Genomic DNA, 16,385 nt, shown 5'->3' with positions numbered 1-16,385 from the left:
CTTTAATGACTGTAATAAGAGTTTGATACTAATAGACAAATAAAACGAGATAATAACATTATTGTATGATCATGGATTATATTTTATTCAAAACAATTATCCGCGTTAAATCTAATGAGTCTTTTGTATATCACACGTGGATACAAGACGTATTTAATTGCTTTAACCTGAAACAAGTCATTTTGAGTTTTCAGAATAAGATTAAAATTTTTCAAAGAGACTTGAGAACAAACAATTTTAATTATTTTCCATAGTTAAAAAGAAATAGCAACAAAAATGAAATGTGAAAAGTATATCTTTCAACATAAGAATTTGAAGATCTATTTCAGGACTTTTAAGAAAATTCTTTTTTACAAAATATTTTTTAGTGAACGTTATTGAAAATGTATATATACAAGTATTACAGTAGATAAATAATATAGTAATTAATATTTAAGAACCATTGTAGTTGAAGGATTGAAATACTTCTAATAAAAAGTAAAAAATTCCTAGTATTTTTAATAATAATCGGGAATAACAAAAAAAAAAAAAAAAAAAAATATTAGGAAAAACTAAAATTTTTCTCGCAAAACTAGTTTTTAACAGTATAGATTTTTTTTTGATATTTTAATTTAAAAAAATTAATAACTATAAAGACTTAAATCGCTCACTGAATATTTATATTAATATTTTATAAACACCATGCATTTTTCAAAATATTTAGAACATTTTAGGCACTTATACATTTTTTTTATATTAATTGTAATTAATAATTTTCTAACTTTTTCAAATAGATAAATATTTCTTAAATTAATTCAAAATTTTACGTCTGATACGAGAATTGCAATTTCCTTACCCCTGCAATAAACAATAATTATTACTTATTGGATATACTTAAAAAAAATTGTATTTTCTTTATGAGATAATAATACATAATTTCGTCGATATCGTCTTTGACATTTTGTAGTTCACTCGTAATAAATGTAAGGACTCTTGGGATATTGTCAAGAACACCTCATTAAAAATATATCGTGATTTCTATATTTTACTTGAAATTCTTGGAATCATTAGTGTTTTAGAATTTGATATGAGTATACGTTAAAAATAATAAAAAAATTAAAGTCTAAACTAATAGATATAAAATAAAGTGGGATGTGTGATAACGAACAAAACCGATACTGAACGCCATTTAGAATGGTTAGGATTCGGAAAATATTTGTCCACAGACCATCATTATTATAAAAATGTATTTTTCATTAATATTTTCTCCTAATAAGATAGTATTATTGTGTAAGCAATTGCTACGCATACATTGATTGAAGTAAAAAAAAAAATATATATAAATATATATATTATACCTATTTAATATATTTTCAAATTGTATAGATGATATGTTTGAAGTATAGGTATTATAAATGGCTTTATAAATAAATTTTATTTTGTTGTAATTATAGGGCTGTAAATTTTTTTTAACTTATCGTAAAAGATAGTTTTCTTAATAGAAAATTATTTTTTTACATTTTTTCTTTTTTATTACATATTATACTGTATTTTTAGATATTTTAAATGCATTTTTTAAGGCTTTATAGTAAATTACATTCACAGCTTGAGTTAAATTAAATAATTTAAGCAATGATATTTTGAATAAAACTATTAATAAATATTTCTATGTATTATAAATTGTTATGCTCAATACAAGCCATTTGAATTGTATGATTTTAAGATTTGAATAACAAAATTGACGGGTCTTTAATAACTATATATTTATAGTTAAGGATATAAATGAATAGTTTACCTAGGTTATAAATGTGTGTGTATCCTAATATTTTACTTTTTATCCAATTTTTTTATGATTGGACTTTTTAATCCCTTGCCATTTCTAGTAAACGATCGAACAAGTGTGACATATATTATGTGTATATTATTATATATTATTTTTTTATGTTTTAAATTATAATTTATAATGCGTTGTACATTTTTGCTGTTTGCATATTGACGTGATTAATAATATTTTTCATTTATAAATGTATCCAAATTAAGCATACTTTTAGATAAGTGAATTCGTGGTTCAATGATTCAATTTCTTTTAGTTTTATTTTAAGAGTTTGGCTGATATGTTAAACATATTTTTATACTTCAATAGTTTTGTTTCTTTAACACATGGGTAATTTTTATATAAATTGTAAAAGTAAAATCATATTTTGATTTTATCATCTGTTCATCCAGTTCTATTGATTTTCATTTTCATTTACTGTTGACTATTATTTATTATATTATAAGTTTATGAACTATTTAAAATCTACTTAAATTATATTTAACAAACATTTTGTTTTTAATATAGTTCTATAAATTGTAATTTGTAATTTATTATAATAATACGTATAATATATGTATGTACTTCATTCATCATTGGCAGACCATTTGGTTGTTCATAACTAATGAAATAGGTAGTGTAGTAGAGGCTAAAAGGTTATTGAAGTTATGTTATGAATATATTATGATAAATGGTTTTTTTTAACCAAAGCTATGTTTTATATTTTTAAAGTTGAACAAATATTATCATGTATTAATAATTCAAAAATAAATTAATTTATAATAAATTATCAAGGAAAATAAAATGTATGATTGTATGTTTAATAGTTTGCGAATTTATATCGACATAAAGATTATTTATTGATCATAAATAAAGATTTATATATTTTTTTTTATGTTGTTAACTGATGAGTGATGATTCAGTTATTTTTTTAAAACAATATATTGTCTTTTGAGCTGTGACCTAATTATTATTAAAATAAATTAATATATTGTGTTTGACAGTTGTTATAAACTATAAATTTATTTCTGACTGAAGTATGTATTTATTATTCATAACTTCATGGCTTCATGGCTCGCATTATAGAAGGGTGCGTAGAAGGTAAAAATTGTAGGGGAAGATCACAAATAGAGTATATACAACAAATAATGAAGGACTAAAGGTGTAAATCTTATGAAGAGACAAAGAGATTAGTAAGTAACAGGGAAGAGTAGAGAATTGCTACAAACCAATCTCAGGATTGAATACAAAAGAGAGAACTTCATGGCTAAAACACGGTTTTGCTTATCAGGAGTGATTTCTATTAGTTTTTAAATTATGAATCAATATTTAGTTAAATTTAATGTTAACCTAACCTATAAAATTGTATAACATAAAATAATTTCAGAATAATTTTATAAAACTCATATATTGATCTAGAATGTGTGGCATATACAGAATTATTAATTTATATTATTTAGTATAAATAAAAAAGTTGATATGACAATATACACGTACCGGTGTGCATTCGTCACGCGTTGTTAGGTTAGAAACTATATAAGAAATACTCTATTCTGTCATATTCCCATTGTATTCAGCTTGGGTTATAATTAAAGTAAAATAACTTAGGTTTTATCAAATGAAAAGTAGATTTATAATAAAACTGTTATTCTAGTTTTTCCAATGGTTTAAAAGTTATTTCGTAATTTTAAAGCAAGAGGAAAAAAAATAACAAAAAAACTTTACAAATTAATAAAGTATGTACACAAAGTATTAATTCTCAAGCTTTGGTTTAATATAAAAAGTAAAAGTAAAAATATTAATATGATTATGTTTCTTATGGAGTTGTTTTTACTTAATTTTATTATATAACTCACTAAAATGGATTAAATGTCTGTGTGGTGCTTATTGTGTATCGTTCTCTTAAAAATGTAAAGAAACACTTATTTGGAGTCCATAAAAAGTTTGAAGTAAAAATTAATGGTTATAAGCTTTTAAGTTTAAATAATAATTGAAAGTTTATAATATCTTGACAAAAATCAATTAAAATTATTTATGTTTTTTCTACGTTTATATAACTATATTATATTAAATACCATGATAAATTATAATAATTGGAAATTTCATTGAATAATTTTTATTTGATCTAAAAGTAAAACATACCAATATTATAGTAATCTATATTTTATACTATTAAAAATCAAGTATACGGTCAATATTAATAAAAAATTTGAAATAATCCACGGAGACTTTAAATGATTGTAATGTCTACAGAATACTATGACTTAACTTAATATTCTTAAACATTTAATTAAAATCTGTTGCGTTAGAATTATATGGTTGTACTTTAACTAAAATATATAATAAAGAATACATTTATTCAAAACGGAAGAGTTATTTGACTGGATTTGTTTAGTTAAAAAAAAAAAAGAAAATAATATATGAACATGAGAATATTAAATTTGTAAATGACCAATATTGGGCACTAAACATAAAGTTATTAAAATATTTATTATAATATCGTTGCTAACATTTTTAATATAACCTAATTATTTATTATTTTTTATATGCATATTATTTATTACAATTTTGATTTCGTGATATTTTTAGTTATTAATTTTCTTATGTTTACTGTATTAACAGATTTTATGATGATTTTAACAGCAATCGTGACGATGATGAAGGTATATCCACATTCTAAATATAATGACTGTGTGTTAGTGTTTTTCTGCGCTTGAAAATGTCGAAATCGCACATTAAACTTTAAGAAAAACATTTGGGAACAACGATTTCTGGTTATGGGAGACTACTCTCCAGTCATCGTTACAACTTTAACACCCGTTGTTTGTTATTAAATAAGGATAGGAGGGATTGGAACTGAAGAGAAAAATCGTGGAAAGCAAGTAGTAATTTTTATCCATTACTTTTGACAATAAATGGTTTGTAGGTTTTTCTTTTTCTTTATAACTATAATATACTATATATTCGTAATAAAAAAACATGTCAGAAAGATGGAAGCGTAAACAATATTTTATAGTCAAATATACTAACACCGATAAGACCTTGTAATAAATTCGTTATTATCATATTTTATTTTGAAAATAATTGAAAATAATCTATTATGTATTCTTTGAAAAAATACAATTTAAACATGTAATAATTTTAATATAGTTGTTGTTACGGAACATAAAATATTTTTTGGAACAAAGTTCTTTTTAAATTATAAAAGCTATAGTTAAATAAATAAAGTAAATATTTATGTCCGTAGTTCAAACTACAAAAATAATGATTTATTGCTTTATTTATGGAATACAGATTATGAACAACATTTATCTGAATAGTCTATTTAGCTGTACTCTGTATTAAACACTTAAATTATGGCTATTTTCTGAATAGTTTTTTTGTTCTAAATTTATTTTTTCAAAAACTGGTGTTGTTGGATGGCTGATATCTTAATTTTTAATATTATTTTAACATTTATGGCGTAAAAATACTTTTTCTAATAATTTAAAGGTTTATTAAACTAACTTATATTTTAAGTTTGTTGTATACATTAGTTTTATTAAAATAAATAATTTCACGTGAAGGATAAATGATAATATTTTAAGAAATTACATTTGTTAAATGTATAGATTACTACACTATAACTATTAGGAGTTATTGTTGCTATCTAGTAGTTTAATTTTTTTAGTGGTAAAATGTTATTGTAATAAGGATAAAATACAGTAAATTTCTGTTACAACGAATACCAATACAACCAAAAATCCTGTTATAATGAAAGTCATAAAGACGTCCCCTGCCGAAATTCAGGTCTTATAAAGAGCTTATTCGAATTTTCGTTACAACGAAATTTCCGTTATAACGAAAAAAAATTCGGTCCCCTGGAGTTTCGTTGTAACAGGATTCTACTGTATTAGTTAATTTAATTTATTTGTTTGACATAATATGTGTTTATTTTTTATCAAAGTATTATTGAAACTTGCTTATATGAATTATATTGATAATATTGCAATTGGATGACGAAATATATATTTTTTTAATTTACCTTATAGATTCTGTGATGAGGTCTATATTATTATTCTATTGAATAGGTAATTATCTTTTTTTTATGAATATATTGATTAACCATATGGATATATAATGAATAGTTTATAAAATAAATTGTAAGATAATACATTTTTACAGGGAGAACTAAAGATAATTTATCATACCAATATTATTAACTACTCAAATATTTATTCCTAATTAGAAGTATTAACGTCATTTTTATAACTCGCTGAAAAATATTAAAAAGATTTACCGTAAATTTAAACACTAAAATATGCCTATTTTACAGTATAACAATTAATATTATTTATTTTTCAATAAATTTGATTTTTAATAAAAAATAAATTAAGATCAATCAATGGAAGTTTTCAAATTAAAAAGGTAGTTTATATAATATTAATAATTGATTTTATTTGGTTAATGGAGAATAACACTATTAATATCTTCCAATATATTTTTTAATTTTAACATTTTTTAACAGTCTTAATATATACTTATAAATGTGTTTGTTTTAAAAATGTATAATGTTTAGCAATAAATAAATAGCTATACCAGCTAATATTCATGTATGATTTTATTTAAGTAATGTTGCATTTTTTATTAATTGCCAAGTTGTTTATTTATATGAGTGCTATTGAATAATTATAATTAATAGTGAATTTACTGTATAAAATTAATAATGATAAATTCATGTGTCTTTAAATTGTTAAGTAAATTTTACTTATTGAGTTTTGTTTTCACATTTCGCAGGTCAAGATTTTTTTTTATGAACAATCTACATAAATAACTAATAAATAATAATTCTTTTAATGCAAGTCATATCTTAAAATGTAATTGATTAGGTATATTATATATATTTTTATTTATTTTTACAAAACATGAGTATTTTTATTACATAATAACTGTTATGTACAACGTAATTAAAGTTTTGATAATTGAAATTGTAGACGACTAGCGTCTATACTACTTTTTAAATGAGGTTTTACCCCAGACGACCATACCCTGCAGTATTATGAAAGATTATTAGATTTTTTTAAAGTTTATTACTTGACACATTTTTGTATTCAAACATTTTAAATTATGGAGTAATCTGTTTAATATTTAAATATTTCGATTTTTTTCCTTATTTGAAATACCATATCAAGTATTAAATATTGTATTTTAAATAGAAATTAAATTATTCAAAATGCTATATCTAAATATTTAAAAAAAAAATGTTAATGCACAAATAATTATATATTATTTGTTGATATATATTTAAAAATGAGCATTTAATATTGGGTTAATGTATGCATAATATAACCAAAAAAGTATTTGTGCATTAAAAACTATACAGGAAAAATAAAAAAACAAAATTCTAAAAGTTTTTATTTGCAGTCAATTATTTAATTATCTTGAAGTAAAAATTTTTGCTATATTTTATTAAATTTAATGTGAAGCCACTTTTTAACAATCAATTTTTTTTTAAATTTCAGCTAGTATAATACATTTTCTTATAATTTGTTACATTAATTTGATATACAAATTATAAAGATATGTTTAAAATAAAAATATAATTAATAAAAAGTTTCCAAAATGTTATGACGACTAGACACATACATGAAAATTAAAAAAAAATCGTATCTCGACTTTAATTATAAATAATTAATTGATTAAAATGTTAGTCTAATAGAATGACAATAGCATTATTTTTTTTTCTGAATTAAAAAAAATATTAATTAAAATGGCTTTTGATGTAAATTTCATGTTTACATTTTTTTGTTATTTGTTTAATCCTTTTTTCAAATTTATACCCAATTGTGAAATTTCTTTTTTTCAATTTATATTTTGTACCGAATTTCTAGTTTATAGCGAGACTATTCAAAAGTTCTGGAGCTTTTTACTTTCTTAACATTTTTTTTTTTGAAAAACAAAAATTAAAAAAAAAGACTATTATCAAAACTCCACTCCAATCGAAATCCAAAATGTGTAATAATAGAAAAACGAAAAAGTTTGTCTTTTTTCTGTTTTTTACTTTTTTGTAACAGGTGTTTTACTTCTAAATTTTAGAATTAACTCGTAAATCTAAAATTATGAGTTTACGTCATTGATACATATAAGTTTGTCAAAATGTTCTTTTTAGGTCAAACAGTTGTATAACTTTTTTGAAATCAATAAACATGGGATATACAATTGGATATTTTGAAATAGAAGTATTTCATACAAGTTTTATTTTTATATTAGATAACAATTAATCAATTTATTTTAAGATGTTTCTTCAATTGTTTGTTTTGTTTTTATTTAATATTGCCGTTTATAATAATATCTATAAAGTATAAGTCAATAATCATATAATAAACTTTTAAAATTTAATCAAAACTTTGTTGTGGGCATAAGAAGGAAAAATAAAGTACTTGATGTATTTTACGTGTAAGAAATTATATTGTTTAATTAAACAAGATATTTTTTATAAATTTGACAGGATATTAATTGATTGAATAGGATAAAAAATTTCTTTTGTGTAAACTGTTTATTCATTAAGTTAACTGTGTATACAACTTTACAAGCATTCATAAAATTCTTAAAATTATTTACTGTAAATAAAAATTAAGTGAATAGAGAATAAAGCTGACATTTTTGTATTTTTGCATTATTAATATTGATTTTTTTTGCATAAATATAGTTGAATAATTATTTTATTAATGTACGAATCACATTTATTTTTGTTCACAATTAGGTACTTAAATATATTTGTTAATTGTTGTAAGAACACAAAAACAAAATTATTTTATTTAAAAAAAATCTGTACTACAATAAAATCAATTGATTTAAATTTTTTTAAATGAATTGTTTTGGTGTCCAGTGTTCACACATCTATGTTTTAATTATATGTTATGAATCATTTAATTAATAACCGAAGGCCGGTACCTTGTATTATTATTTTTCTCTATCAACTTGATTATAAGTATATGTAAGACTGTGTTAAATCCTCTTTATCTATCGAAGTATAGAATATATATTTATATATAATAAGCAAATTTACATTGTAAAAATAAATAACAAAACTTTGTCGTATGATAGAAGGAAGCATTCAGTGACTACTTAAAGATACTAACTTAATATTTTATGTTGAATACTGATACGAGGATTACACTCAGTTATGGGTCATCAATATCTTATGGATTTGACAATTTGTGTTTAATTATTTAATTTAGCGATTAAGTTATAGTTAATTATTTAAATGCATTTACTGTACAACATTAGCTAGAATTGAATAATTTATTATTGTACATAACGTTAATACAATACATTTTGCTTTTCAGGTCCATGTGGTTGACAAAAGTGTGGAGCGCCGCCGCTGCCGTCGTCAGATGACCATGCGCCGGTCGGGTCGTTGTCTCGGGTTCGCATTGCGTCAGTGGTGCTGAGTCGAACCGCAGACGACAGTAACGCCGCAACCGTTTAATAACGTGTACGCGCGCTCTCTCGATCAAAATATTTAGTGAACGTCACCACGCCGATTGAATAGAGTATAACCGCTGTTATACCCAAGTGTGGATGACAAATACTCGTTGTCACGTAAAATTCGGCTACAAGGTTTCTAGTTTTTTTTTTAAACGTTTAATAAAAAATTAGTTCGATGTGAATCATTTCCGCGGACTATACAATGAAAGGAGCATTATTTGTCGCTGGTCTACTACTGATCAATGCGCAGTGGTGGGTACCCGCGAACGCAGGATGGCAAGAGAACGTGAGACCAAAAATATCGGCAGTTCGAAGTAAGTTTTATTTTCATTTTTTCCTTTTTGTCTCTCTGGGTTAGGGTTCAATTAACGGTTAATTCATCAGACCCACGAGGGATATGTTGCCCTTTTGGGGAGATGTAATTTCAGAAGGGGTGCTCTGTACTACAGGGGTTCCAATTTATAGTAGACTCGATGCGCAATGGGTGAATCGCACGAATCCTATATTTTTACTGAGGGGTAATATAAGTTTTAACCAGTGATTGATGAAATGACGAATCATTCGAATTTTTAAACCGAGAATATTGTGTAGTACCTACCTATATAAAATAGTCCTATATATTGGTAATATCGATTCGTAAAATGAGAATTATCTTGTTTTCATTGCGAGTATAATATATTGTAAAATATTGAAATATTACTTTGATCAGCTTATTAGATTTATATAAATTAAAAATTATTTATATTATAACTAATTTTTCTTCGATTTTCTTTTAAGTACGAGCATAAAATTATTGATTTTATTTGATTACATTTTATCTATTGAATATGTTACATATTAATAAGTAATGTATACAATACTGTGTTTAATATTGTATTCTATGATTGAAGAATTAATCTTTTTAAAGAAATTATCTTTAATAGATGATTTTAATAATTTGAATCTTTGATAAAATAATAAATTACTGGGTACTACAATCGGTCACTATTCGACGCTGATAATGAACTGTTTTTCAAAGAACATCTGTTCAGTTTAGATTATTTTGGGTCCTATAGTATTGATTATACTTACTGTTTCTACGTTATAAATATTTTTAACATTTTAATGATTCATTATTTTATTATTTCGTATCATCGATTGTAAACTTTTATTATATATGTTTTGTGTTTACATTCAATTATATATTTTTCTACAATCTACAAATTAATTTCCAACGTTTTCATTGTTTGTTTTATTTCTTAAACGTGTATTTTAATATTTTTTAGATTTAGTCTTATTATTTTTGAGTGTAATTTATACACATTTTTTTGATATTTATATATTTAATATGACGTATTTAAATTTATAAAAATGTATTCGTATAATCGTATGGCAGGTGATTTATGTTTTAATTTTAAGAATAATTGGTGATCTATTAGATTTTATAAATATTTCTCATCAGGTATCTATACATTTATTTTTAGTAGTAGTAAAGTTGATAAAGTGAGTTTTAGCTTTTGTATTATTATAGTTAATACATACACTGATTTCATAATATATTATATTATAAAATCAATGATACATATATATGAAATTTACGCCAAATGATGATATAATTATATAATATATTATGACATAGATTATGACTGTATACTGAAACATTGTATACTGTATACTGAATTCTGATAATTGTGTTATCAATGAAATAGAGTCTGAATTACACTGGCCAATGACGAGAAACATTGTAGTTTTTAGTAGCATTTTGTGGTAGATCACTTATATTAAATAGATAAATCACTACCCCTAAGTAGATCACCTGCTACATGGTTTTTTATGAAAACTATATTAATTTAAAGTTATTTGCTTTTATAATAGAATATTATTAAATACAATTTGGTAATTTATTAAAATTAAAATTTTTGTAGGTGTTAATTATAACCTTTGATTTAAATTTATAAGATTTTGAAATATTTGATAAATTATAGGCACCTTCTATTTAAGTTATTTTGAAATCATAAATATAGATTTAAATATATTAATAAAATAATAGTCATATTTATTTTAAATTCTAATTAAAAGAGAATAATAATTATTGGTTTACGTTAAAGGTGTTTTCAGGATGTAAATATATTATGTGATATAATTTTTAGTTGAGTGTGAATAGCATCCAATATGATAGTGATATAATTAGCCAAATTGTCTGAATCATTTTTAGATTTGTTAATAGGTTTAGGTATTTAATACATTTTTTTTTTGAAAATATGTAAAAAAACTTTGTATTCATTTGAATTGATTATTTTTTCATTGTTTAAATATTGTATTTTTTAGGTATGTAAAAAGTTGAATTGATCTAAAATGAATAGTTATTTGATCAAATATTTTAATACTTTTATTAAATACATTTTTTTAAATTATTATGTAATAATTATACCCCGGATTTTTGTTGTACGTTCTAATTAAAACATCGTATGGTTAATGGTTATAGATTCTAAAAATGTCAACCTAATATATATTTATGTATTAATATTAACTTTTTTGCTTCTCCTATAAATTACCAAAACTAAAATTTACTTTTATTATATTTTAGGGATTATTATTATGTCACAGATAAACCCATGTATACCAATTCAGTTGTTTAAATAAGTTTAGGTGACGTGTTTAGGCCTTATTTGAAAAAGTATATTAGGTAAAATATTAGGGATATATATTTTTATGTTTGTATGAATATTATTATTATTTTTTAAATTTTCAAACAATTCACATTTATTACAAATGATGTCGTTTGAATTGGTATAATATAGGTAAATATCTAGCTATCATTAGTTTATTTTTTCTTTTAACTATAAAACAAATAATATAATTTCCATTAGTTATTTCATAGTGTGTTACTTAACTTACTGATGACTGTAATTAAATTAATTATCATAATTATTTAAACCCTTAGGCGGCTATTCAAAATACTCGCTTAGACCCCAAGGGAGAATAAAGGGCTAAGTGGCTATGCAATTCTTACGCCAAAGTTTCCACTTTTAGAGTGCGAGGATAGATCTATTTAATTGCTTGCTGGTTTAGGAACGTAACGTGTGTATAACTAGGTCACTAGTATAATGGTCATCGTTTGTATCTATTTGTCGTGTAATAGTGGCATACTTAGTAATTGGCTTCTGTTATTATTAAGATTTTCAGTTATTAAATTTTGAAATTTTGCAGGAATTAATTAATTTAAGTGAATACTATGGAATTGAAAAAATAAAATTACCTGTTCAATATTATTCATAAAACTTTAAATTTCTTATATATTTATATATAATTTCTAGATTTTCCTCACTATCTAAACAAAATATTGTCGAATATTAAATAATAAAATAATATTCTGTTATTTAATCTAATACTTGAAGTATGTGGTTAAATCTAACCCAAATAACAACAATAATAATAAAAAAAAACACTACAATGAATGAAATTCTAGGATTACTTGTAATTGTCTTTAGGTATTTAAATACTTAGGAATACTAGTATAATATTATTATCCGTTTAAGAGAAAAGCCTATACAAAAAAATCAATGTCACATTACAGAATTATTATTTTTTAATCTGCATGATTATTTACAGATTACAAGAAAAAACTGTTGACCGACAATAACTTTACAATAATTTTTATAAACTTTGGATACGTTAATAAAATAATAAACACAAATAACTTATTTACTAAAAAAAATTAAAAATTAATTTACAAATTTATGAACTTTCAATTAATTCATGGCTGACCAAACTAAATAAGTAAATATAAAGTTTTATTGCAGAGTTTTGACATTTGTATGGAGTTTTTTTTTTAAATTTTATTTCACGTTCATTGTATAATTATTTATACCATTGTTGTTTCTATTTACCCTTAAGTCTCAACCAAGATACGTGTTTAAATTAAATGAAACAAAGTATACTAACAATTATTTATCATGATGCTAAGACCAAAACAAATTGTTGTTCTTTTTTGTTTAGAGAATATTTTATATAAAGAAAATACTCACACGCAATTTTTGAAAACATACATTTCATTGAAAATTATAAATAACTGCTTCTAAAATTTTTTTTTTTTTTTTTGATTGTTGGTGTAAATAATTTAATAATATCTTTGTACGTATGGATCTATGTAATAGTTTAATTGTTTTTAGCTTTTTATAAATAATAATTTTTAGTTTAAAAAAATAAAAAAAGTAATGAAAGACCATAAAAATATCTGATATAACAGGAAAAAACTGACCGGGTTACAAGGATGTCACTAATTACAAAGATAGTTTAGAGAAAAGGGAATAATTAAGCGTTAGAGGTCCTATGTCGTTAGTTCAAAAAAATTTTCCTCGCCTTTTTTTGTTGTAATAAAAATCAAACCAAAAAGGTCCATTTTCCTCCTCTATGTGTGTATATATAAAAAAAAAACACGAAATTAATGTTTCACCGATAATGGTTTAGTATCCCTGTGGCTATGACGGGATTTTCGGTAAGTGAGGGTGAAAATCAATTTTGTTACATGACCTTCACTTATAGTATTTTACATGTAATAGGGGAAGAAATATGTGGGCACATTTTGAAAAGTTGTCGAAATGGCCACTTAGAAGAACACGTTGATGGGTGCGGGTATAGACTAAAGGCTTGGACGACGAGGGCGGAAGGAAGGAAAAAAGCATAAATGAATATTTTTTTTATTCCTACTTAAAGTCTCCTTTGTATTCTGAATAATACTAGTTTGCATTCATTTGCATGTTTTATCGATTGAATTTAAAAACACGTAAAAAGTATTGAACGATATTACAACTATATTTTCGATGTAATTAACTTTTAGATTATTTAATCATTAAAAAAAAAATGTATATTTTTGTTTTCTTAGTTTCACCGAATATAATGTAATCTATAGTAAATAGAAATTTACCAAATTGTGTGTATAAAAATATGTCATTAATTTATGATAATTTTATCATAATTGCATCAAGTATTATAAATTCATTAGAATATCTTTGTATTTCTTTTATAAAATATTAAGATAATAGAATAAATATAATTTTAAAATAAAGTAAAATTGTTTATCCTTACTTAAATGTAACAGTGCCCACAAATAGTTTATAACAGTTTGCTTACAAGTTTTTATTTAATTTGTATGGTAGTTATAATGAATATAAATATATATTTGAGCATATTTTATGATAACTTAAAACCTTTGGAGACCTTTATTTTATTTTTAAATAATCAGAAAAATTTATTAAGTATTTCGACTACTTTTATTTTTTATTATTATAATATTGTATTATCCATAAGTTTACAATATAATATACTATTATACTATTAAATAGACACTTTAGGTACCACTGTTTACTATGGTGCAGCTACATTTAAAGTTATAATTATTAATTATAATGCTATTTTAATACTCAAATAATACCTATTGCTATTTAAAATTTTAGGTATATCACATAAATATAATACATTAATACAAACTATGAATTTCTTTAAAATTCGCATCATTAAAAATGACAAAAACTAATTTTAATTAATATTAAATACATTATACATATATACATAATATGTATTATTATATAATAAATACAAAATAAAATTTATAGTTATTTTCCAATTTTCCAATTTTATAAACTATTAATTACCTATTCATTTCTAATAAAATTTGTAGGTACTTCTTAGTATATATTTGAATTTATTTCGATTGTATTATATTATTTTTTTGAAATAATTGAGTGAAATAAATAATACTGCAAGTTGAATACTACTCTGAACATTTTTTTGATTACGTTACTTTATTATTGCTCTTAAATTAAATTATTATACTTTGGGAGTACAATAGTTTTACGTTAAGGCAAGTAAAGTTAGAAGGTCAGAAGAAGAAAGCCAGACCTTATATTTTGTTCGTACTTTATGGCATATCAGTCTTCTTTTTATGACCCATTCAAAATCGTGATTAACCAGATGCGGGTTTTCAATAATATTTAATATAATTGAAAGGTATTTATATAATAGTCAATAAAAAGCCTAAATAGATAAACAATTAATTGTATTTCATTTTAATTCATGTCTTAGAATTTTTACATAAATTATTGGCATTTAAAAAATATTTTATTAAAAGTTTTTTTATTTTTGTTTCTTAGAAATGTTATCTTCTATAGTTTCACTTTAACACCAGCGTGTTTCAAATTTTCCATTAGAAAAGGAATACTTTTTTTCAATTGAAGCTATGTAAATAAAAGAACTCTTGATTTTAGTAAAGACAATCTATTCAGTTTTGATGAGGTATATAACAATGCACTTTTGTTAATTACTTTCTGGGTTAATTTCTGGCTATTTTGTGTTTTACAATAAAAAAAAAAGAAGTATTATTATATGCCGTATAAACCAAGGAAAAAGTCTCTTATAAAGGTCTTATTGATACTTTGTAAATAAATTAAAATTAGCCGATATTGTGTAAAATAATTTTAATATGTTAAAAATGTCATGAATTAAATAATTTTGAAATTAAATAAAAATATTATATAATATTTTTTTTAAAAATTATAAATAAAATATATTTTTCATAAATTGTGTAATGGCATTTATTGTGTTATCAAAAATTGATTAATAATGTGGTTTGGTCTTGTGTGGCTTTCAAAAAATGAATTTATATTGTTTATTTTTAATGAGATCCTTTTGAAACGTAGGAAATCATTGAAATTTGAGATGATTTGTTTTGAAGTTTGAGGAAAACTTACCTAGTGTATAATATTGCAAAATAAAGAAAAGCTCTAGAGTTTCCAAATAATTTCTTATGTTTCTGTAACAATATTCGATTCAAATTCAGGGGATGTAAGAATTGGAAACAGATACGCAGAAAAGACGCCTATTGTATTTTTTTGTGTATATAACTACTGAATTCTAACAGGGCATGAATAATACAGAAATTAGAAATCGATCTCAAAAACTCTTACTCGGTCATCACTTGCTAATCATTTGTAGTTCATCGAAGAAAATGTTTACACGGCTGCTGTTTTTAACTTTTCCCCTTATTTTTACACAATTGTCAGTTACATCACTTATGTTATAAGTATTTAGTACAGTGTAAATAAAGCTTAAATATAATAAATGCGATGAATTTCTTATTTTTAGT

The 16,385-nt window shown here is 22.9% G+C and overlaps 1 protein-coding gene across 1 annotated transcript in view; it reads left to right on the top strand.

The window, feature by feature from the left end:
* LOC113550695 (semaphorin-1A) overlaps nucleotides 1–16,385 on the top strand; it is a 166,314-nt gene that overhangs the window by 12,263 nt on the left and 137,666 nt on the right. The window contains exon 2 of the mRNA XM_026952695.1: nucleotides 9,121–9,576. Coding sequence (XP_026808496.1) covers nucleotides 9,465–9,576 — 112 coding nt within the window. The 5' untranslated portion in view covers nucleotides 9,121–9,464. The remainder of the gene's footprint in view (nucleotides 1–9,120; nucleotides 9,577–16,385) is intronic.

The sequence above is a fragment of the Rhopalosiphum maidis genome, chromosome 1 (genome assembly GCF_003676215.2).
Source record: "Rhopalosiphum maidis isolate BTI-1 chromosome 1, ASM367621v3, whole genome shotgun sequence".
NCBI lineage: Eukaryota > Metazoa > Arthropoda > Insecta > Hemiptera > Aphididae > Rhopalosiphum > Rhopalosiphum maidis.
The sequence above is the reverse complement of the archived record's forward strand: the minus strand, read 5'-3'. Positions and strand labels throughout refer to the sequence as shown.